Here is a 26,144-nt window from a genome sequence, read left to right as displayed (position 1 = left end):
AAAACTCAGGGAACGTGCCATCTTCAGTGCATAAAGAGGGCAACACATCATCATGTAGCAATTTCAGATATCCAGTGGCATTGAGGTTTCCATTAATGAAGAATGGCCCCACTATCTTTGTACCCCATATACCACACCATACCATCAAGATACGAGATGTGCAGCATCTAAAACAACGGGTATTGGAAGCCTGTGCTAGCATTTCCTCTGCGGTGTTGATATCAGAGTGTCAAGAATGGGAGAAGAGGGTTGCATTGACAATCCAACACAATGGGCAGCACTTTGAACACATTTTATAAGTGGTCATAAATTTTTAAAAAACTCATGAAAGAATAAAGTTATGTTAAAACCAAGCACACCATTTTTTTAAATGAAAATCTCAATAAGTTTGATGTGTCACATGACCCTTAAATAATAAAGTTGGATCCAAAATGGCCAACTTCAAAATGGCCGCCATGTTCACCACCCATCTGGAAAAGTTTTCCCCCTCCCATATACTTATGTGCCACAAACAAGAAGTCGATATCACCAGCCATTCCCATTTAATTTTGGTGTATCCAAATAAATGGCCCACCGTGTATATGTATTTTACTCAAACCCTTCATAGAATACTTTTCTCCATTCCTTACTGTTCATTCTCATGTTCTACTTCTAAACAATCGTTAACCATATTATTTCGCAATGCTGAACACACATTTTTCCTCCCACGGAATAGCTCTAGTCACAGTGTTGTGTACTCATGATAAACTGGAGTCTTTACAGTCCATTATGTAACATGACTGAAACTCTGAACATAACTTAAACTTGCCCAACCCTTCCGTAATAATCACATGTTGTTTAGAATGTTGTTCAGTGTCACAGCTTTTTGTAATCAGGATTAAATATACATACATTGTGCACGTTTGGTTGACGGGAGGATGGCAGTGAATATTGCAGCTACGCTATTGTTAACTATAGGAGTCACTATCCTAATATATCTTATTAAATGGAGGAATAAGATAAAACAGAAGAACCTGCCTCCAGGACCAACACCTTTACCTCTCCTGGGGAACATGCTGCAGATTGGCACTTCTGATCTACCACAGACTTTAGTTAAGGTATGCAAATCTTCTTTAACTTTTGTAAGCATGCCCATAGAGTTGGGCAAATCGTTTAAAACTCTAATTCGCCAGCTTTGCAACATTTTCCACAAAAAGTCGATATGATTTCTATACCGTCAGTCACAAAACTGCAAAGCCTCTAATTTCAGGAAAGTCTGTGTATAACACTCTGAGGTCTTCTAGGATTGTATTGAACCCTTTTTGAGCTCCTTAATGCAAACACAGCTTTATTAACATCCTAATGACCTCAACCTATCTGGGTAAAGGAAATAGGTGGGTAACCAATAGCCTATTTAACATCAAACTGCAGTATTAGATTGTTTTAGGCTATGCAAATTAAAAAAAGGTCCAAAAAGTATTTGTTTGGATGGCTGATGCCTGCCTCACTGGTCTTTATACATAGGGAGTGTAAACAGAAGAAGCTGTATCTTTTTAACATGGAAAGGTGCAAAAAATATCCTTGTTTGAAGAATATCAAGAACTTTTTTCTTTGCTAAATGTAGAAGCCTTTTCACAAGCCACCCAAAAATTATCCCTTTATTTGCGGACTAGGAACAGGTTAATAGTTTTGAAAGTGAAGAACTAATTACTTCTGAACTAGGATTCAAAAGTCATCCTTTTTTTAGATCTGCAACAAGTTTGATTGTAGTTAACTTGGGTATGTGAGAGTTTGGTTTCTACAGGGTGGGCCATTTATATGGATACACCTAAATTAAATGGGAATGGTGAGTGATATCAACTTCATGTTTGTGGCACATTAGTATATGGGAGGGGGAAAATTTTTCCAGATGGGTGGTGACCATGGCGGCCATTTTGAGGTTGGACATTTTGGATCCAACTTTATTTTTTTCAATGGGAAGAGGATCATGTGACACACCAAACTTATTGAGAATTTCATAAAAAAAACAATGGTGTGCTTGGTTTTAACGTAACTTTATTCTTTCATGAGTTATTTACAAGTTTATGACCACTTATAAAATGTGTTCAAGGTGCTGCCCATTGTGTTGGATTGTTAATTCAACCCTCTTCTCCTACTCTTGACACACTGATAGCAACACCGCAGAAGAAATGCTAGCACAGGCTTCCAGTATCTGTTGTTTCAGATGCTGCTCATCTCGTATCTTCACAGCATAGACAATTGCCTTCAGATGACCCCAAAGATAAAAGTCTAAGGGGGTTACATTGGGAGACATTGGTGGCCATTCAACTGGCCCATGATGACCCATCCACTTTGCAGGAAACTGTTCATGTAGGAATGCTTTGACCTGACACCCATAATGTGGTGGTGCACCATCTTGTTGGAAAAACTCAGGGAACGTGCCATCTTCAGTGCATAAAAAAGGCAACACATCATCATGTAGAAATTTTAGATATCCAGTGGCATTGAGGTTTCCATTGATGAAGAATGGCCCCACTATCTTTGTACCCCATATACCACACCATACCATCAAGATACGAGATGTGCAGCATCTGAAACAATGGATAATGGAAGCCTGTGCTAGCATTTCTTCTGCGGTGTTGCTATCAGTGAGTCAAGAGTGGGAGAAGAGGGTTTCATTGACAATCCAACGCAATGGGCAGCACTTTGAACACATTTTATAAGTGGTCATAAACTTGTAAATAACTCATGAAAGAATAAAGTTACGTTAACACAAAGCACAACATTGTTTTTGTTATGAAATTCTCAATAAGTTTTGTGTGTCACATGACCCTCTTCGAATTGAAAAAAATAAAGTTGGATCTAAAATGGATGACTTCAAAATGGCTTCCATGGTCACCACCCATCTGGAGAAGTTTTCCCCCTCCTATATACTAATGTGCCACAAACAGGAAGTTGATATCACCAACCATTCCCATTTAATTTAGGTGTATCCATATAAATGGCCCACCTTGTACACAAATGGATGACCAAATGCACATTTATTGGGCACACAAAAGGTGAACTAATGATGCAATGGAGTGAGAGCAGGATGAAAACATAAAGAAGCATAGTAGATGAGGATGATGACAACAACAATATATTACTTGTGTGTGCAGAATGGTTACCAGAATGACGATCACAAGGAGAAGGACAGTTTGACCCATCCTCATCTTGCTGGTCAGTTTGATTTCCCCACATGAGCACAGGAATGTAACAGTGCTGGGTATGTTAGGAGGCACAGTGTGACAATGTTGCATAGCCAGTGACATAGCAGAGCTGGATATACCAGTAGGCACACTGTTGCAATATAGCTGAGCCCAATGATGTTGCTGAGATTCATATATTAAGATACACACTATATTAATGTACCAGAGCCAAGCAGGGTATTAGAGTTGAGTTGGTCAGGCACCTCACTGTGGTAAAATAGCAAAGTTGAGTATATATGGAGACTCACTTTGGTGAAATAGCAGAGTGAATTCAACAAACTGGAACTGCCTACCAGACCTGAGTTTGAGATGAAGTTTTAGGGACAGGTAGCACAGCAGTGTAAGGATTGGCATAGATGCCAACTACTCGAATTCTCATGTGGTGATTCATCCTCTAAGCTGGCCTATGACCCCTAAGGTCATGATGTTAAAAGTGTGCAGTGGGTTGCACTTGCAACCTGAAGCGCTCATAGAGTAAGTGACTGACAGAAGGAGGAAGCAGCACTCAATGTTGGTTCCAGAATAGGTGAGTAACGCTTGCTTTTTGCATTTTTCCTCATAGATACATAGCCTTCTTCTTATTCCCTTCAGGTCTTGTTGTTTTTTGGGAGAAGATAGGGCACTTAGCTATCACAGAAAACTACCCTACAATGTATTCTTTGTGAAGGTCCATTGACACTGTGGTTGCTATTGATTATGCCACTAAGAGGTTGAATGGCTGGGACCACAGGTTCCTCTGAATCTGACCATTATATTGGAAATTCAGCTGTTAACCACAGTGGTTTCTCTTGAAAATCTCACTGGAAAAAGAAAAGCACTGGTAAAAAAAAATGTAAGGCAGAACATTGGTTTTATTATTATTTTTTAATTTTCACATTGCTCATCTTCATATTGACTTCCTAGTCTGTTTCACCTACCTCTCGTCCTTTTATGGTCTTAGCTATTGTTTTGCACAAAATATTATTTAAAATTCTAGTCTACAGGCTTTTCCAACCAAAATACTCATTAAATAATATTCCATGCAAAACACCAATTTTCATATTCCTTTGTAGCTGAGTGAGAAGTATGGACCTGTGTATACCATCTACTTTTCCAACCAAAGTGCAGTCATATTGATTGGCTATGATGCTGTGAAGGAGGCGCTGGTTGACCATGATGATGTATTCAGTAGTAGAGCAGAAATCGAAGTACCAGGTTTTAAGGATTATGGTAAGGTATAAAATATATACATTTATATTTTATTCATATTATTTTTGTACCAAAACAGAGTTGTTGTAAGAATTCCTTATCTTTGTATCTGAATAACTTCTCCAAGGCTCCCAGGCACCTAGGACTTCTCTGGTTAACTCTGTTACTTCAACCAGAGTGCTGTGGTTCTACTTTCTGCTAGAATCAGCTCTTCTTCCTCCAACTACAAATTGAAAAATCTTAGTTACAACACGTATATACATTTTTTTTAATTGGAACATTGATCATAATGGAATTGCACTTGGAAGCCTACATTGACACAATATGAAGACACATATGAACCTTTTAAAAAGAAGCTGGAGCAGAGTTTTGCTGTCACAGGCCTGGCTCTTCTAACCATACAGTAATCAGTCTTGACTGATGGAAAAAGTCACATCTTATCCTACATTTACCCTGAAGTGGGCAATGCAAAGGTAACATTAAAGGGAACCTATCATTAGATTCATGCTGCCCAAATCATGGGCATTAGGAATCAGAGCCTAGCTTCACGATTGCAGTTTGGTATGTTTTACTCTGAATTGCTTTGACACATCAGAGAAAATATAGTTTGAAGAACAAGGAGGTATAGGGAGATACATGACTAGTCCATTTTGGTCTGCAATTTCTCTTCGGTTGATTGACAGGTCTCTTCCATGTGTGTACATAGGCATCTCTCAGCTAGGCTCTGATTCATGTAGCCCCTGGTTTGCCAGAACAGAACAGCTTCCCGACACCTCTGGTAGTAACTTATATCCCTTGAAAACAAAAAGGATCGAAATTCCAGCTGACTGATGCATCTCTCCTCCAACATCATCTGTCAGAGGAGAGTCAGGAGGTGCACACACACATTTGGTTGGCTGATCCCACTGAAATTGGTGATTTTGGCTGACTTCCATCTGATTTTTAAGAAGGTCTTATGCTGAGATTTATTCAACCATTAGTGACCAGAAAAGATCAGAAATACAACACAAGTTAATATTTCCATCACATTTTTTCTTTGGATATGAAAGTAGATATCCAGGCGTGTAGCTATAGGTAATAGAGTGTTAGATGTGATACCTGAGCCCTGCAGCTTGAAGGGACGCAGAACGTACCTCTGCCACATAACACACCGGTATAAAGATAGCAAATGGCAGAAAAGACTTCAGAAGCTTCAAATTGAGTCTTTTCTAGTATGGTAATTTTATCATAGAGAAATCACTAACAGTAATGGTAGAAGGATTTTAATGGCTGAATATGAAATAAATATTAATTTCTTCTAATATTAAACTTTTAGGGATCATTATGAGCAATGGAGAAAGATGGAAGACTCTCCGTCGATTTTCTCTTATGACTTTGAGAAATTTTGGAATGGGAAAAAGGAGCATTGAAGAGAGAATCCAAGAAGAGGCCCGATGTCTTACGGAGAGATTTATGAAAATCATGGGTAGAAATGATGCAAGCAATAATTGAAAACCAATGATACATAGCCAGCTATAATTTAAGTTAGGTTATCATTATGGCAGGGAGTTTTTATGTTTGCAATAGTTGACTGCTCATATTGGAAAAAGACTATTAAATGGGTTTTCCACTAGAATTATTTTTTACTAATGATTTAACAGTAGAATAGATTATTAGTATCTAATCAATAGAGGTCCGGCATTCAGCACTCCCACTGACCATTTCAGTGATAATCTGTTAGATTCTGTGCAGGGGGTTTTGAGTGCCATTTGGCAAAATTTGGAAATCTGGCTACTAACACATTATATTGTGAATTCAATTAGTGTACAACTTTAGATTAATTTGTGTAATAAAATCAAGATGATGAAGTATTTATATAGTCGCTGACTAATTCTAAATAATTTATTACAGACGCTCCAATTGATCCAACATATTTATTAAGACTTGCTGTTTCTAATGTTATTTGCTCCGTTGTGTTTGGTATGAGATTTGACTATGAAGACAATAAATTTATGTCTCTACTATCAAACATTCAAGCCTTCGATAAGTTGCTCAACAGCCGTTGGGGGCAGGTAAGTGATCACTTCATTCCAACTAAATTTATGTATCTTTTTCCAAAAGACCATAATTAGACTTAACTGTAATTTGATTTTCCTTTAAATTTCCTAATGTCATTTATATTTCTTTGCTCTCATAATCACACACAGATTTGAAGTGAAATCAGAACTAGCACAGCAGAGCTAACCCAGCACAGCAGAGCTAACACAGTACACCAGAACTCAACCTTGCCTCATTAGAAACACATTTGCAGTTGCCCTCTTATACTGCCATTAGCTCTGCTGCACCACTTCTACCCCCACACTGACTGCCTATAAGATGGAAGATGGAATCTGAAGCACTTTGAGAAGTAAACTGTAGCTGCAAATATGTTTGTAATGAGACAAAGTTAATTTCTGCTCTACTTTGTTAGTTGTAATCACACACAGCTATGCAGTGAGATCAGAAGAGAAAGTGTCAGTCATTACAAATCTCACATTGGTAACACCCCCTTTTAATTTAAAATTAACAGTGGAGGCAGATTCATAAGAAGATCTATGGCTGGCCCATAGAACTTAACAGCTCAGTTACATATTAAGAAAAAACATGGACTTCTCTGGAATAAGACATCAGATTGTAGATATAAAAGTATCATTTGGGAATGATCCTACTGACAGATTCCCTTTAATGACTTTTGCCCACAACAAAGTGGGTAACTTGACTGCAGACTGGAGTTACCTCTATCTACACCTTCCAACCCAGGCTATGCCTGAAAAACAGACAATTCCTACCTTAATCACACACCTGCAAAAAAAAGCTCCTACAAAACCCTAAGAGACAGGACCGAACTAAAGCAATTAACAGGGAGGGGTCTTTTATTTACTGGCATGAAATTCTTTCCTGTCATAGCGGGGGTGTTTGTAAAAAAAAATCTGCTAGTGACCCTAGTATTGGTGGCAATAATGTACCATCTATACAGGTCCTATTCTATTGAAAAGCCTGTTGAAGTAGAATATGTCCGTGACTTGGATTACAGGAGACTTTACATACCAGTGGTGTACAAAGAAGAGAGTTAATAATGCAAAAATAGAAAAGAGTTTCCTTTTTGGCCTTATGCTGGTCACCTCGGAAAGAAGGGCCTGATGATTTTACCCATCCACACATTTTCAAAATATTTCATGAAGGTATAAGGCAGCAATAACCTAATGAATATCTGCTTTATAATTCAGACATGACATTTGAGTTCAATTTGAAAGATGGTCAATAACTGTTTTTGTATAAATATTTTAATCTTGTTTTTTTATATTTTACATTTAGCTTCTTAGCTTATTTCCAAATCTGATGGCCCGTGTTCCTGGACCTCACCAGACACTCTTCCAAAGTTTGGAAAAATTAAAAGAATTTGTGACGAAGGAAATGAAAGCCCATCAGGACACTTTAGATGAGAATTGTCCTCGGGATTTTATAGATTGTTTCCTCATGAGAATGAAAGAGGTGGGATTGTGCACATGAAATTTATAGCACTAGCTTAACGTTTTGTAGAAGCTGGGTTGGATCCACTGTTTCTGGTTTTTATTAATAGCCTTGCTACTTTTACCAGTGGTGAAGGATTTTTGACTGCTTTTAATTTATTATTACTAAACTATTATTAGAGATGAATAAATCTGAAGAAATTGGATTTGCCAGATTTGTTCATCTTCTGCTGGGAAATTTGATTGGCATTAAATTTATTCGGTGAGTATAACATTTATCATAAAAATGTTTTTTTTTTATATAATTTGAGGTCTCTCCAGACTCCAGAGCATAATAAACAGAGAGGTTAAAAATAAAAATGATACTCACCTCGCCCCTCACATGTCCTAATACCGCAACTCCCTGCCTGGTCTTCCGCTGGCTCATTCCCTCCCTCCAGCTCCTGTCTGCTCTTCTGTTCTCAGTCTTCTTCACTGTTGGCACCTCTGGTACTCAGTAGTCCTCATGCAATGTCTTGATGTGCATCACCCCATGATGTCATTATGCCTGAGGAAGGAGTAGGTTCTACTTTGCAATAAGTTGGAAGATTTTATACAGCACTCGGGATCCACCGCACTTCTCTTTTCTTTATGATGTCATTTTGTCACTTGAGTTAGCATCTAAAAGTTAAGACTGAAGAGAAAACTAACTGGAGACAGAGAGAGGGCGTGAGCCATTGGAGGAACAGGCGGGGAACTGCTGTGCCAGGACAGGTGAGGGGTGAGATAATTTTTTTCATTATTATTTCACCCCAATCTGGCCATAAAAATAAACAAGCAAAATGGCAGCCTGATTTGAGGAAACCAAATTTCAAAACTTCAGGTTCTGGCAAAACCAATTTTTCAGGCAATCTGAAGGAAATTTATTCATCTGTAATTAAAATGTAAATATGTTTTCAGGAGGAAAAGAATCCAAACTCAGAATTTCATGAGATGAACCTACAGGGAACAGTTATGGACTTGTTCTTTGCAGGCACGGAGACTGTAAGTTTGACAGTCAGATATGGCTTCCTTATACTGATGAAATATCCAGAAATACAGGGTAATATGAGAAGATAGACAAAATACACAACTAAACCTTTTATATAGTCTTACAGTGTATAACATTTCCTTTTTCTGTGATTAGACAAGATACACAAGGAGATTGATCATGTAATTGGCAACGATCGCTGTCCATCAATGGAAGACAAGAGTAAAATGCCGTATACCGAAGCCGTGATTCATGAGATGCAAAGATTTTCAGATATTGTCCCTGTAGCAATGGTTCATGCTGCCAGCAAAGATACTACGTTCAGGGGTTACCATATTCCAAAGGTAAGCTGATCTTTTTAAAGAAGCACTCCCATCAAAGTTTATATCCTCTTTATATATTCCAGTTATCATATTATACAGCACTGTGTACTTACAATTGCTCATTTTGCTTTTCTGCCCAGCTATTTTTTCTCTTTTCTCTGCTCTATGCAAAAACAAGAAGTCTCTTTTACCTGCAGGACTCAGCCCCCTCTTCAACTCCTGACCCATCTGCTCCCTCGTCCCCCTGCCATAGACTTTTGCAATGACTTATGACTTGTGCAGAGAAAATTGACCTCTTGTTTCTACATAGAACTTAGAAGGATTCAGCTACTCAGTTTTTAATCACGTGATAAACGAAAAAGACTGACTGTCACTTCCAAAAATAGAAAACTGGTGTGTACAGGTGCTTACTAAGTGTAGCCATCTCCATATATAACTAACAATTAAAGTAGCACTCTGTAACGCTAAGTATGCAAACTTGAAATATATGAAATTTGAATAGCATTACTGCTCAAAAGAATAGAAATAATTGAGAAATCTTAGCGCATAAATTGGGCAATTGATATATACCTGGCAGCCATGGTAAGGCGTTTCTCGTTGCTAGAAACCTACCAAAGTGAATCCTCTCTTAGAGGCTAAAATCTGCATGTGTATGGGAAGGTAAGAACCAGTTGTAATTAAAACTGCCTATGGCTTAGAGGCGGAGTACTCATACTTAGCATTACAGAGTGCTACTTTATTTAATCACGTGATGTCATAAACCTAATGGAATAGAGAAGAATTAACTGAGTAGAAAGACAAAATGAGCAAATGTAAGTGCACAGTGTTATATAATATGATGGCTGCAATATATTAAGAGGATAAAAACATTGATGGGAGGAGTGCTTCTTTAAAGTGGATCAGTCACCAGATTTCACAGTACAAAATGTATACTTTATGAAATAGATTTCCTAAATGTAATATAGAGGGTGTTACACAGCAATCTTAATATTAAAATTATAATTTTATAAATTCAACTATAGAGTACAAGTGCTCCTGAGCCCAAGTGTATTCATTATTTACACACCCAGACGGACTGACAGCTGCAGCTTGTGTTGAGCAGTGTGAGATCTCATCAGCAATAGGAGGCAGGACGAATCCTGGGGAATTCTCAGTCAGGTGAAGAGGATGGGGATTGAGGCTGTTAATATGGGTCAGCCCACTGCTTCTTTATTGACTCAGATTGTCCCACTTGATATCTTTCTAAGATAATTCTTTATTGTCAATTTTATTTGCAATTATTACCTCCACTGGCTCTATAGATGTCTCAAGTTTAGGATCATATGATTTCTGCAAGATGATTATTTTGCTTTCTAGCACAGTCACAACTGGCATGTTTTCCAGTTGACTGACAAAAATTTCCCACTTTGAGTATTTTCAGTATATAACATTGCTTCATGGTCTAATTTAGTTTATAGTGTTGAGCTGCAATTGCTGATTCAGTCCATGGAAAATAGTGACACTGTTTCTGAAAAAAATATACACTGCTCAAAAAAATAAAGGGAACACTCAAATAACACATCCTAAATCTGAATGAATGAAATATTCTCATTGAATACTTTGTTCTGTACAAAGTTGAATATGCTGACAACAAAATCACACAAAAAGCATCAATGGAAATCAAATTTATTAACCAATGGAGGCCTGGATTTGGAGTCACCCCCAAAATGAAAGAGGAAACACACTACAGGCTGATCCAACTTTGATGTAATGTCTAGTGTTGAGCGAGCACTAAAATGCTCGGGTGCTCGAAGCTCGGGCTGAGCTCACCGTGATACTCGGGTGCTCGACCCGAGCAACGAGCCCAATGTTAGTCTATGGGAGACTCGAGCATTTTTGCGGTGGCACCCCCGGCAGTCTTTTAAAAGCCTAACAAGTGCCCAAAACGATAGTGACAGTGCTCAAATGACATGGGGACAGCATGGGGATCGCCCCAGGAAGCATTTCTGACCCCCAGGTCACTGCTGTCAACAACGTGGTCAGAGGTATTAAGCCACTTTTACGGGCTCACAATAAAAAGTTCAAAAACGAAAGTGAAACTTTTTTCCTGTGAAATATGTTAAGGAACATCCTTTCCAGGGTAAAGACTTGTGTATAAGTTAAAATAAATTACCAAAAACAAAAATACTCCTCCACACCTTCGGCTATGTTCACAAGTAGCATTTTTTATGCGTTTTTGCACTTTTGTATTGCTTTCAACCGTGAAAAATTCATTCACCGTGAAATGTCATTTTAACATTTTACAACCTTATATGGCCATGTGCTGTGTGACACATGCATAAAGTGCTGAAAAGACAAGGGAACAGCATGGGGAAGACCCCTGGAAGCATCTCTGACTCCCAGGTCACTGTCTAAAAGTGTGCCCATCATAAGTGACCCTTACCGCATCAGAAGATGCAGACTTGCAACTATCCCCATGCAAGTTCTAGTCTCAGGGCAGTGTTCAATTGTACCTCCCCCATTCCTTGCAATACAAGCTCAAGTATGCAGCCTGCCACCCACCCACCCCCAGGCTGCAATACCATACTGCTTGCTTGCTTGAACTTGAAATTGGGCCTTTTAGGCATGTGGAGGCGGAATCTGGCCACCACGTCATGGCTGTGTTGGCGGCCTGGAATCCATACTCAGTCCCCAGTTGCCCGGCGGCCGGGTGTCCACACACGGTCCCCAGCCGCCTGGGGGCAGCCGGGTGTCCATAAACGGTCCCCAGCCGCCCCTATTTCTCCTTGGAACATCCCCCCACACACTTTTCTTAGCCTGGCCTGCTTTAGGCAGCATTGGACGAGCCCACCAGAGAGCTAGACTCCTCCGGTGGGCCCTGACTTCTCCATCGGTGGAGTTGAGAGTGCAAAGGTGAGGAGCATGATGATGATGACAGAAGTTAGCATCTGCTATGTTTTCTTTTAATGCAAGTGTAAGTGTGCAGCCTGCCACCCACCCACCCCCAGACTGCAATTCCATACTGCTAGCTTGCCAAACCCCTGTTCATGGTACATGCGAAAATGCCTCCACCTTGCATCTGTCGTTGCAGACTTGCAACTATCCCCATTCAAGTCCTTGTCCCAGGGCAGTGTTCAATTGTACCTCTCCCATTCCTTGCAATGCAAGCGCAAGTATGCAGCCTGCTACCCACCCACCCCCAGGCTGCAATACCATACTGCTTGCTTGCTTGCACTTTAAATTGGGCCTTTTAGGCATGTGGAGGCGGAATCTGGCCACCACGCCATGGCTGTGTCAGCGGCCTGGTATCCATACTCAGTCCCCAGCCGCCTTGTGGCCAGGTGTCCCCGCTTGCTCCCCAGCCTCCAGGGGGTGGCCGGGTGTCCATACTCAGTCCCCAGCCACCCCTATTTGTCCCGGTAACCTTTCTTACACTTTTCAAAGCCTGGCCTGCTTTAGGGCAGCATTGGCCGAGCCCACCGGACTATCAGACTCCTCTGGTGGGCCCTGGCTTCTCCATCAGGGGAGTTGAGAGTGCCAAGGTGAGGAGCATGATGAGGATGATAGTAGTTAGCATCTGCTTTGTTTTGTTGTAATGCAAGCGCATGTATATAGTAGCGGCTAGGCCTGAGGTGGTCAGCGTTTTGGCGCATATCCTACCTCCTCCGAGGATTGCTGGATGTTTTCCTGCTACTATCCAAGTTCTATGACTCCCGTTAAAACAAAGCTTCAGGTGATAAATGATGGATGAGGTAGTGGCAAAGGAGAAAGAGCAGGAGGAACAGGGACCATTCACATCAATATCAGGCCAGTCAACCAGATATCTCTTGTAGGATATGTTTCTGTAACAAAAGGAGCGGTTCGGCTACACAGTTATAGGGCATACAGTGAGTGCAATGCCTGCCAAAAATTTCGAGCCACTCCAATGCCCCTTGGAAATGACATGGAGGTCAGAGGGCGTTAACTAAACCTTTTTTCCATTTATAGCAACTGGGTCTCCCGTGCACTGTTGGCCTAAGCAGTGAATGGAAGGCTTTCCAAAAATTATGAGGAACTGCAATGCCCCTTACAAGAGCCATGTGTGGCACCCCAGGGGTCTGGTCACCACAGTAATAGAGATATTACGTCGGAGAGCAAGTGGGAGGTTTCCTGGTCAGGATCCATTAAACATGCAACATCCTCCTGCCCCAATAATGGGAGGGGAGAATTCTGCCCTTATAAACTGGATCTGGGGCGGCATTGAGTGAGTCAGAGAACAGTCAGAGTCAGAGTGAGAGCAAGGGAAAGTAACAACAAGGAGCTCTGTAGGAGCTAGGAGCTAAAGACCAGGGGCTGGAAGCTGAGCAGAGCTTGCCCTGGCAGAAGACAATAGGAACCGGACACAGGAGTCCGAAGCTCTGAGGACTTATATATCCAGCAGCAGAAACCAGCCGGCAGGGGATTTCAGGTCCTCTGGCCATAGAAGCCCGGAGGCTCAGTCACAAGCAAGGGACCAGCACCGCCGTCGTGGAGCGGAGGCTAACAGAAGGCCCCAAGTCACCAGCCATATGGGTGAGCACTACACGCTACACTCAGGGACGTGGGCTACTGCTACCCACTTACAGCAAGGTAGCCAGGAAGAGTGCAGACAGACGGGGAGGCCTACAACTCCACCTGGCCAGGGGAGCTCCTGCTTGCTCACAGACTGACCAGGCCTCTTATGCTAGCCAGTACTCCCGGGAGGGTCTACCTTATAATCATCAGTAAAGACCCTGAACTGCACTGCAAAGACTCTGAGTCATTCCTGCTGCGCTCGTGCACCATCACCCCGATCATCCACACTCACTGCCCTAAGGCTATACTCCTATCGAGGGGAGTTATCCCATTCTATGCTGCGCACACAACACCAGCCTCAGCGGTCTGCCTCGCAGCGGTGTTACTCCCTGACCGCAATCCACGGGTGGCGCAGTCGGACAATTAACCTCAAAACCTAAGAAAGACTGCCATTGGTTTGACCAGCCTGAGCCACGGGACTGGGTCACCGCCACGGAGACTACAGACCCCAGAGACCCAGCACTGGGTATCCCACACACGTGTACACACGGCCCAGGGGGCGCGTCACATGCAGTACAGCATATTACAAACATAAGTCCCATTATTGGGGAGTGGGTGTCCCATAGTATTTGCTTATGCTTTCCCAGCAAAAGCTGCCAAAAATTAGGACGGAGCAACTTGCAATGCCCCTTACAAGAGCCATGCAGTACAGCATATTACAAACATAAGTCCCATTATTGGGGAGTGGGTGTCCCATAGTATTTGCTTATGCTTTCCCAGCAAAAGCTGCCAAAAATTAGGACAGAGCAACTTGCAATGCCCCTTACAAGAGCCATGCAGTACAGCATATTACAAACATAAGTCCCATTATTGGGGAGTGGGTGTCCCATCGTATTTGCTTATGCTTTCCCAGCAAAAGCTGCCAAAAATTAGGATGGAGCAACTTGCAATGCCCCTTACAAGAGCCATGCAGTACAGCATATTACAAACATAAGTCCCATTATTGGGGAGTGGGTGTCCCATAGTATTTGCTTATGCCTTGCAAGCAAAAGCTGCCAAGAATAAGGACGGAGGAACTTGCAATGCTGGCACCCTGGTGGTATAGTGGTGGTGGAGGCTGAGGATAAGGAGAAGAAGATTAAACAGCCTAAACGAGGAAGCGTATACCCATGTGTGGGTGTGAAGCGGTGCATGTGAATACACCTCCCGAAATAACACAGTGGATTTGACTTTATGTTACTCTGCTGTCATTTGGTGGTGATGAGAAGTTTGGCCCAATCCAGCCCTTGTTCATTTTGATAAGGGTCAGCTTGTCAGCATTGTCAGTTGACAGGCGAGTGCGCTTATCAGTTATAATTCCCCCAGCGGCACTAAAATCACGCTCCGATAACACGCTAGCGGCAGGGCAGGCCAGGACTTCCAAGGCGTACAGAGCGAGTTCATTCCAAGTGTCCAGCTTGGATACCCAATAACTAAAAGGCACAGAGGAATCACGGAGGACGCTGGTACGATCGGCAAGGTACTCCCTCACCATCTTTTGAAACTTTCCACTCCTTGTGAGAGTACCACGCGCCTCAGGGCCTGAAAGCTGGGCGGGTGTCAGAAAACTGTCCCAGAACGTTGACAGTGTTCCCCTGCCTCTGCTGGATTGGAGTTGCATCTCTCTCGCCTGTACGCCTTGGTTGGGCAACGAACTGTGACCTCTGCCGCTAGCTTGTTCAGATGGGAATTTTTTTAAGAGTTCTGCTTCAAGGGCCTTCTGGTATTGCCCCATTTTTGTAGACCTCTCCACCTCAGGAATAAGAGAGTGAAAGTTCTCCTTGTAGCGGGGGTCTACAAGTGTCACCAACCAGAAATGACTGTCACCCAACATTTTGACAACGCGAGGGTCACGGTTAAGGCAGCGTAACATAAAGTCAGCCATGCATGCCAGACTGGTAACGGGCAAGATTTCCGTGTCCTCACCAAGATGATGACTGACCATGCTCTCCTCCTCCTCCTCTTCCTCCTCCCCCCTGTCCTCAGGCCACCCACGCTGAACCAACGGTATGACTCTTGTACAGGTACTACCGTCTATAACGCATGATAGCAGCTCCTGTTCTTCCTCCTCCTCCTCCTCTTTCTCCTCCTCTCCCTCATTGTCCCCCAATGCACGTTGGGATGAGATGCGGCTGGGCTGTGTGTATTCGCCCTACATGGCTTCTTGATCCATCTCATCCTACTCTGGCTGCAATGCCTCCTCTTTAATTCTCTGCAGAGAGCGTTGCAAAAGACAGACAAGTGGGATGCTGACACTAATGATGGCGTCATCGCCACTCACCATCTTGGAGGCCTCCTCAAAGTTTGTCAGGATGGTACATATGTCAGACATCCAGGTCCACTCCTGAGGTCTTATGTGTGGAGTTTGACATGAATATCGACGGCCTTGTTGCAGCTGGTACTCCACAACTGCTCTCTTCTGCTCACAAATCCTTTGTAACATGTGGAGGGTAGAGTTCCAACGTGTGGGGACATCACACACCAGTCGGTGTGCCGGAAGCTGCAAACGCTGCTGCAACACAGCAAGGGCGGCGGAAGCTGTAGTGGACTTGCGAAAATGAGCTGACAGGCGGCGTACTTTCATGAGCAGATCTGGCAACTCGGGGTACGATTTAAGAAACCGCTGAACCACGAGGTTAAGCACATAAGCCAAGCATGGTACGTGTGTGATCTCACCTCGCCTCAGAGCCGCCACCAGGTTACGGCCATTGTCACACAAGACCATGCCGGGATGTAGGTTCAGCGGTCTCAGCCACAGATCTGCCTGCTCTTTCACAGCTGTCCACAACTCACAAGCAGTGTGAGGTTTATCACATAAGCTTATGAGTTTCAGCACAGCCTGTTGCCGCTTGGCGGAGGCAGTACTGCAATGCTTCCAGCTTGTAACTGATGTGGTGATATCTGAGATGGAGGCTGAACATGAGGAGGAGGAGGAGGAGGAGGATGCGCAGGAGCTGTACACTGTGGGGGCAACTCTGACTGACATAGGGCCCGCAATCCTCGGTGTGGGGAGGATGTGTTCCGTCCCAAGGTCCGACTGGGTCCTGGCTTCCACTATGTTTACCCAGTGTGCCATCAGAGAGATGTACCGTCCCTGGCCACAAGCATTTGTCCACGTGTCCGTTGTCAGGTGGACTCTCCCAGTAACTGCGTTGTTGAGGGCACGGCAGATGCTTTGGGACACGTGCTTGTGTAGTGCGGAGATGGCACACCGGGCAAAATAGTGTCGGCTGGGGACCGAGTACCGAGGGACGGCCGCCGCCATAAGATTGCGGAAGGATTCCGTCTCCACCAGCCTAAAAGGCAGCATTTCCAATGCAAGCAGTAGTGAAATGTGCGAATTTAGGACTGTGGCCTGTGGGGCGTTAGCTGCGAATTTCCGCTTTCGTTCAAAGGTCTGGCATATGGACAATTGAACGCTGCGGTGGGACGTGGACGTGGACGTTGATGCTGTTTCTTGAGAAACTGCCATAACAAGTGAAGACTGAGAGGAGGGGGCATCTTTACATGCAGTATGGACAGGGGATTGCCTTGCACACACAACAGGGGGTTCTATTGCACACACAACAGTGGAAGAAGCAGTGGTGAAACCCGCTGACACTGGTCGTGGACCCTGGGTTTCGCCCCACAAAGTCAGGTGCTTTGCTGCCATGTGCCTGATCATGCTGGTGGTGGTCAGGCTGGTAGTTTTGTCACCCCTGCTGATGCTGGCATGGCAGGTGGAACATATGGCCTTTTTGGGGTTATCAGCAGAGTCTTTAAAAAAATTCCAGACTCTGGAAGACCTACCGCTTGTACTGGCAACGTCCCTCGTGTTGGTGTTACGGGGAACGGTTGCCTGCCTTCTGTCTGCGGCCACCACACTGCTTCTTCCTGCCTGTTGGGGTACTCTGCCTCCCTCCCCCTGTGTGCTGCTGGCCTCACTCTGCATGTCCTCCTTCCACGTTGGGTCAGTTACTAGATCATCCACCACCTCCTCCTCTTCCACTTGCGCACCACGATCCTCCTCCTCACTTCCTGGCAATTGTGTCTCGTCATCGTCCACCTCTTGTGACAGATTGCCAACGTCGACTTCCTGTGGCCGTGGCTGTTCAAATATTTGGGCATCGCAACATGGGAACTCCTCTTCCACCAATTCAAACGTATCAGGCGACGGGCCCAAATATGGAAATGGACCAGTGAACAGCTCTTCAGAGTGTCCAAGTGTGGGATCACTTGCTGTCTGACGACACTCGGCATGGTGGGAGGAAGGAGCATCAGGGTGAGGAGGAGTATGTGGTCGAGACTCACGGCTACTAAGAGTTGACCGTGTGGAAGACAGCCCGGAGGTGGTGGTGCCCAGGTAACTGGAAGTATTATCTGCTATCCAATTAATAACCTGTTCACACTGATCAGTTCTCAATACTGGTGTTGTTCTGTGCTTCCCTAGTAATTCGGTCAAGAAGTGGGAGCGAGAAGATGTGGCTGTTGGTTGTGGCACATTTTCACCTTGGCCACGGCCCCGTCCTCTGCACGAACCATCACCAGAACGTCCACTTCCACGTCCCTTGCCACGCGCCTTGCCCATTGTAAATGAAGTAAAATAGCTTACCCTCACACTATCAATGGAAAAAGGGTAATAAAAAGTAGATGAGACCCGTGGAACTGCGAAACCACACTGGGATGTCGGGCCTACACAAGACTATTTTCAACAGATATATTTTTGTGCCACAACAGTCAGGAGACACTACTATTTTTCTTTACGGAAAAAACTACCAAAAGCTGAATAATAGAGATTTTTTACCGTGGGATGGCAAAACCACAGTTATTGTTTACTGGGGTATACCACACTTTTTTAAATAGAGATATTTGCGGCTGAACAGTGAGCGACACACTCAAACTGCTTTTTTTTTAGATACCAAAGGCCCAAAACTGGATAGTACAGCGATTTGACCCGTGGAAGTGCGAAACCACACTGAGATGTCGGGCCTACACAAGACTATTTTCAACAGATATATTTTTGTGTCACAACAGTCAGGAGACACTACTATTTTTCTTTACGGAAAAAACTACCAAAAGCTGAATAATAGAGATTTTTTTACCGTGGGATGGCAAAACCACAGTTATTGTTTACTGGGGTATACCACACTTTTTTAAATAGAGATAATTGCGGCTGAACAGTGAGCGACACACTCAAACTGCTTTTTTTTTAGATACCAAAGCCCAAAACTGGATAGTACAGCGATTTGACCCGTGAAACTGCGAAACCACACTGGGATGTCGGGCCTACACAAGACTATTTTCAACAGATATATTTTTGTGTCACAACAGTCAGGAGACACTACTATTTTTCTTTACGGAAAAAACTACCAAAAGCTGAAAAATAGAGATTTTTTACCTTGGGATGGCAAAACCACAGTTATTGTTTACTGAGGTATACCACACTTTTTTAAATAGAGATATTTGCGGATGAACAGTGAGCGACACACTCAAACTGCATTTTTTTTAGATACCAAAGGCCCAAAACTGGGTAGTACAGCGATTTGACCCGTGGAACTGCGAAATCACACTGGGATGTCGGGCCTACACAAGACTAGTTTCAACAGATATATTTCACAACAGTCAGGAGACACTACTGTTTTTCTTTACGGAAAAAACTACCAAAAGCTGAATAATAGAGATTTTTTTACCATGGGATGGCAAAACCACAGTTATTGTTTACTGGTGTATACCACACTTTTTTAAATAGAGATATTTGCGGCTGAACAGTGAGCGACACACTCAAACTGCTTTTTGTTAGATACCAAAGGCCCAAAACTGGATAGTACAGCAATTTGACCCGTGAAACTGCGAATCCACACTGGGATGTCGGGCCTACACAAGACTATTTTCAACAGATATATTTTTGTGTCACAACAGTCAGGAGACACTACTGTTTTTCTTTACGGAAAAAACTACCAAAAGCTGAATAATAGAGATTTTTTACCGTGGGATGGCAAAACCACAGTTATTGTTTACTGGGGTATACCACACTTTTTTAAATAGAGATATTTGCGGCTGAACAGTGAGCGACACACTCAAACTGCTTTTTTTTTAGATACCAAAGACCCAAAACTGGATAGTACAGCGATTTGACCCGTGGAACTGCGAAACCACACTGGGATGTCGGGCCTACACAAGACTATTTTCAACAGATATATTTTTGTGTCACAACAGTCAGGAGACACTACTGTTTTTCTTTATGGAAAAAAACTACCAAAAGCTGAATAATAGAGATTTTTTACCGTGGGATGGCAAAACCACAGTTATTGTTTACTGGGGTATACCACACTTTTTTAAATAGAGATATTTGCGGCTGAACAGTGAGCGACACACTCAAACTGCTTTTTTTTTAGATACCAAAGGCCCAAAACTGGATAGTACAGCGATTTGACCGGTGAAACTGCGAAACCACACTGGGATGTCGGGCCTACACAAGACTATTTTCAACAGATATATTTTTGTGTCACAACAGTCAGGAGACACTACTGTTTTTCTTTATGGAAAAAACTACCAAAAGCTGAATAATAGAGATTTTTTACCGTGGGATGGCAAAACCACAGTTATTGTTTACTGGGGTATACCACACTTTTTTAAATAGAGATATTTGCGGCTGAACAGTGAGCGACACACTCAAACTGCTTTTTTTTTAGATACCAAAGGCCCAAAACTGGATAGTACAGCGATTTGACCCGTGGAACTGCGAAACCACACTGGGATGTCGGGCCTACACAAGACTATTTTCAACAGATATATTTTTGTGTCACAACAGTCAGGAGACACTACTATTTTTCTTTACGGAAAAAACTACCAAAAGCTGAGTAATAGAGATTTTTTACCGTGGGATGGCGAAACCACAGTTATTGTTTACTGGGGTATACCACACTTTTTTAAATAGAGATATTTGTGGCTGAACAGTGAGCGACTCACTCAAACTGCTTTTTTTTTTAGATACAAATGGCCCAAAATGGATAATACAGAGGTTTGGACCGTGGAAGTGCAAAACAACACTTCTGTTTCTCTAGCCTACACCAGACTATTTTCAACAGTTATATTTGTGTCTGAAAAATCAGAGACACGCTTTTTTTTTGGGGAGGGGGGTGGACACCAAAAGGTTAATAAAACGGGTATTTGTACAGTGTGAAGGAGGAAAAAAAAAAGGAGGATTTAGATGAAAAAAAAAGGATTTTTCCTGGCCCCCGACACCTGGTGCTAAGTCCAGCAATTTCAGCAATAGGAGCACACAGTACTGTAATGCAGCGTTTGCTGGTATAACCACTGTGTCTCCTATACAGCCAACCTGCCTGGTATCTGGGATGGATATTAGTCCTGAAAAGGACTGTTTATTTGTTCTGGCAGCCTTTACAGACCCTACACTAACTATTTCGCAGTTTATATCTCTCCCTAAATCAGCAGCGCTGTCCGTACACTGTCTAATCTGGAGCGACTGTGTCCAAGACGGCGGCGCCCCTTTTTAAATACTCGATGTGACGCTGTGCGGCCAGCCAATCACTGTAATGCCCACAACCAACATGGCTGCAGCATTACAGTGACTGGCTGGCAATCCCTGCATGTTCATTGGCTCTGTAAAGAGCGCCAAACATGCAGGGCGGAGACCCGAGCTCCCGCCCGAGTCACCCGGAAATGCTCGGTGCTCGCCGAACATCCCGAGTAGCGTGATGCTCGGGCGAGTACCCAGCAGTGTCGAGCATGTTCGCTCAACACTAGTAATGTCCTTAAAACAAGTCAAAATGAGGCTCAGTATTGTGCGTGGCCTCCACTTGTCTGTATGACCTCCCTACAATGCCTGGGCATGCTCCTGATGAGGTTGTGGATGGTCTCCTGTGGGATTTCCTCCCAGACCTAGACTAAAGCATCCGCCAACTCCTGGACAGTCTGTGGTGCAACGTGACATTGGTGGATGGAGCGAGACATGATGTCCCAGATGTGCTCAATCGGATTCAGGTCTAGGGAGCGGGCAAGCCATTCCATAGCTTCAATGTCTCCTGGTAGTGCCTCCAGCCTCTGGACACTACGCTAACAGACACAGCAAACCTTCCTGCCACAGCTCCCATTGATGTGCCATCCTGGATGAGCTGCACTACCTGAGCAACTACTGTGGGTTGTAGAGTCCGTCTCATGCTACCACGAGTGTGAAAGCACAAGCAACATTCAAAATTGACCAAAACATCAGCCAGAAAGCATTGGTACTGAGATGTGATCTGTGGTCCCCACCTCCAGAACCACTCCTTTATTGAGTGTGTCTTGATAATTGCCAATAATTTCCATCTATTGTCTATTCCATTTGCACAATAGCATGTGAAATTGATTGTAAATCAGTGTTGCTTCCTAAGTGGACAGTTTGATTTCACAGAAGTTTGATTTACTTGGAGTTATATTCTGTTGTTTAAGTGTTCCCTTTATTTTTTCGAGCAGTGTATAATCCTGGAAATCACTATGTACCATACTTATTAATTTACTGACTTATTTATTCCCTTTATTTTTTTTGTATTTGTTCACATATTTCATACATTTACTTTTAGGGAACTTTGCTATTTCCAGTCCTGACCTCCATCCTTAAAGACCCCAAACAATTCAGAAACCCAGATACGTTTGACCCTGGACACTTTTTGGATAACAATGGTGGCTTTAAGAAAAATGATTCATTTATTCCATTTTCTGCAGGTATAATAATTATTATTTACATCCCATATCATAAAACTTGGTGGAGACCCAATCATGTAAATGTGACCACAACTTAGATGTAGTATTTTATGCAATGATGGTAAATTGTGTACGGTTATTATGTTTCCTTAGGAAAGCGCGTGTGTATGGGAGAAGGCCTAGCTCGCATGGAGCTGTTCCTCTTCTTAACTTCAATACTGCAAAAATTTACTTTAAAGCCAACAGTGGATAGACAACACTTGGACATTACACCTGAACCCAACACCAATGGCTCAAGACCCCGATCATATGAGATGTACATTGTCCCTCGCTGAGAAAGTCCTCTCTACTTTGGTAGCTCAATCGAAGACCTTCATGTTTCTCTTAAAACGGGAAACAAAAATAAAAATGATTACTTGATAAAACCTTTGGACCTGATAGAATTCCAGATTCATTTGACATTAGTGTTTTGATAAAAAATATTTTCTGTACCAAACTCCTTGTTGTGTATAAGACCTTACGCAAATATACTGTTGTTATGCCTCCTTCCAAAGTTCTGGTCTAGGCAATAATTGGACCTTACTATGCCACCTATGCTTCTGAATGAACGCTCCAATAACATGAGTGAGTAAATAATAATAGTATATGTAAATAACATAGGTTACTTAGTTAACACTTTTTTGATCAAAAAAGCATAAAAGCCATCCCAATGCAACAAGGTGTACCCCATTGGGACGGTCCTATCTCTAGGATTAAAACCTCAACTTGTGTCAGCCAACCTCAATGTAGATGAGGCAGAGCATGATTGGGGACCGACTGTTCAGACACCTGCCCATAGGAAGCAATATAGATGAAATGCCTATCTCAAAAAGAGGGAGCCACACCCCTGATAGGACTGTCCCAATTGGTGCACCTTGTTGCAGTGGGATGGCTTTTGCGCTTTTTAGATCAAAATAGTGTTAACTAAGTACCCTATGTTATTTACATGTACTATTACTATCTATTTATTACAGGGTATATGCTCATCTAGGGCTTTTGGGGATTTTGAGAGTTTTATCTGTTTAATTGGTCACAGTGTGAATGTGCTCCTACACATTGTACATATACAAACTTATGTTCTGGTTCATTTCTTTGGTTTTTCTCCAATAACATGTTGCATTAGCCCACCAGTGTGGCACAAATACTACCTAATGAATTTTACATATGCATGAGGCCTACCTATCAGTGACAGTAATTAAAGATGGGCGACTTGATTTGATATAAATCTAGTTCATGAAGAATTTTTCGGAATTAGCTGAGCTTGAGGAATCCAAACAATTTGCAAGCCACTCTGAGGAAATGGAATAAAATAGGTACTGACATTTATCTAACTGCAGAAGCTTACATCAGCCATGGATGAAGCACATCACCTCTGTCAAGCTTCCCCATAATGTATAATTATCTCACCTGGTATAGCTTGCATGGTAGAGGAGTGACCCTTTCTGAGAGAAATAATGGTGGTTGGATATATTCCAGCAAGGGTGAGCACATATCATCTTTTTTCGAAAGGCAGCAGATTCCCCAAGGTGGTGCAGCAGCGACTGCACAATCAGCAACTTGCCCAGTTGAGCATTTAGGTAGCAAACTAATGGATGACAGAGAACATATGCTTGTTTCATCGACACAAAATCAGGGATAGATTTTTGCCGTTACAATGGAAGAGGGGGTTTGACAAGCAATAGTGGTGAATGACAGTGATGGTGATGATGAGGACACCTACCAGGTACTAACATTATAAAAAAATACATGCCTATGTTATCTCAGGAAGAGGAAATACACAAAATTTTACAAGTCGTTAAAATTGTTTTTAAAAACCTGCTACTATAGGCTCACTCTTATCTCCCAGCCATTTCTTCACAAATAAAAAAACAAACCAGTCCTGATTAAACACTACAGATTTTAATGGCTGCTGCACAATGCGTGCAAAGCATGCAGTGTAAATATGCAAAAAAACAGTGCACACTTCTCATATGTGCACAGTAATGAACGATTCCGCATTATAGCAACTGTAACAGCTCATATGTCATCTATCTAATCACAGGCAGTAAATGTAATATACATCATCTGTACAACGGGGGCCTCTCAAAGTCAAACACAATTTTTCTGACTCCGTACATCCCATTGTTACAGGAGGATCCACGGTCTCCAAACATTTTTGCTCAAGCATATGGTGGTAATCATTCATATTCTACGTTATTAAGAAGGTTCATAAACTGATTTGAGGAGGAGATTAATTCATTTACCCCCGAAGGTGGTTTGTACGTTAATGACCAGGCCAATTTTTCCAATTCTAACCACTGTAATTTTATGAGGTAATTACTCTGGAACGCTTCAACGGACCCCCTGATTCTGAGATTGTTTTTTCGAAAGATATAGTACTTCATGGTAGTGGTAAAATTCCATCGATATGACTTGAATTTATTTGTGAAAAAAACAGAAATCTGGAAAATTTTGAAAATTTCGCATTTTTCAAAATTTGAATTTTCATGCCCTTAAATCAGATATGACACACAAAATATTAATAAATAACATTTTCCACATGTCTACCTTACATCAGCACAATTTTGAAACCCAAATTCTTTATAAGGTTTATAAGGAAGCAAGGAAGTTATAAGGGTTAAAAGTTGAACAGCGATTTCTAATTTTTACAACAAAATTTACAAAACCATTTTTTTAGGGACCACATCACATTTGAAATGACCTTGATGGGACTTTATGACAGAAAATACCCAAAAGTGACACCATTCTAAAAACTGCACCCTTCAAGATACTCAAAACCACATTCAAGAAGTTTATTAACCCTTCAGGTGATATACAGAAATTTTTTGAATGTGGAAGAAAAAAATGAACATTTAACTTTTTCACAAAAAATGTTATTTTAATTTTTTATTTTTGCAAGGGTAACAGAAAAAAATGAACCCCAAAATTTGTTGTGCAATTTCTCCTGAGCACGCCAATACCTCATGTATGGGGAAAAACCACTGTTTGGGCACACGGCAGGGTTCTGGAGGGAAGGAGCTCCATTTGACTTTTTGAATTTAAAATTTGCTTGAATAATTAGTGCACGCCATGTTGCGTTTGGGGAGCCCTTGATTTGCCTAAAAAGGGGAAACTCCCCAGAAGTGACAACATTTTGGAAGCTAAACCCTGCAGGGAACTTATCTAGATGTATGATGAGCACCTTGAACCCCCTGGTGATTCACAGAAGTTTATAACATTGAGCCGTAAAAATAAAATTTTCACATTTTTCCAACATAATCGTTTTTGAGCCTCCAATTTTGCATTTTCATAATTTTATAAATTCATAAAATTTGCTTGAATAATTAGTGGATACCATGTTGCATTTGTAGAACCCTTGATGTGCCTAAACAGTGGTAACCCCCCACAAGTGACAAGATTTTGGAAACTAGACCCCTTAGGGAACTTATCTAGATGTGTGGTGAGCACCCTGAACCCCCAGGTGCTTCACAAAAGTTTATAACATGGAATCGTGAAAATAAAATAATCTAACTTTTTCCACAAAAATGATCTTTTAGCCCCGATTTTTTTATTTTCACAATGGTAAGAGGAGAAAATGGACCCCAAAAACTCTAGTGAAATTTCTCCCGAGTACACTGATACCCCATATGGGGGGAAA

The 26,144-nt window shown here is 42.3% G+C and overlaps 1 protein-coding gene across 1 annotated transcript; it reads left to right on the top strand.

The window, feature by feature from the left end:
• Window positions 1-752: 752 nt before the first annotated feature.
• LOC141154980 (cytochrome P450 2G1-like) lies at window positions 753-23,021 on the top strand. The gene is made up of 9 exons (XM_073641566.1): window positions 753-1,097; window positions 4,280-4,436; window positions 5,731-5,880; window positions 6,306-6,466; window positions 7,749-7,925; window positions 8,843-8,984; window positions 9,069-9,256; window positions 22,348-22,489; window positions 22,622-23,021. The coding sequence occupies exons 1-9, from the start codon at window positions 918-920 to the stop codon at window positions 22,801-22,803; spliced, it is 1,479 nt and encodes a 492-aa protein (XP_073497667.1). The 5' UTR covers window positions 753-917; the 3' UTR covers window positions 22,804-23,021.
• The last annotated feature ends 3,123 nt before the right edge of the window (window positions 23,022-26,144 follow it).

Source organism: Phyllobates terribilis, unplaced genomic scaffold (assembly GCF_046119375.1).
Source record: "Phyllobates terribilis strain yellow unplaced genomic scaffold, ASM4611937v1 Scaffold_7__3_contigs__length_470593459, whole genome shotgun sequence".
In the NCBI taxonomy this organism is placed as follows: Eukaryota; Metazoa; Chordata; class Amphibia; order Anura; family Dendrobatidae; genus Phyllobates; species Phyllobates terribilis.
Note: the sequence above shows the minus strand (reverse complement) of the source record. Positions and strands in the feature narration are given on the sequence as shown.

Coding starts and splice junctions, on each gene's coding strand:
- LOC141154980 (XM_073641566.1), top strand. CDS start 918: ATGGCAGTGAATATTGCAGCTACGCTATTGTTAACTATAGGAGTCACT. Junction 6,467..7,748: donor TCAACAGCCGTTGGGGGCAG/GTAAGTGATCAC, acceptor TTTTACATTTAG/CTTCTTAGCTTATTTCCAAA. Junction 8,985..9,068: donor GAAATATCCAGAAATACAGG/GTAATATGAGAA, acceptor TTCTGTGATTAG/ACAAGATACACAAGGAGATT.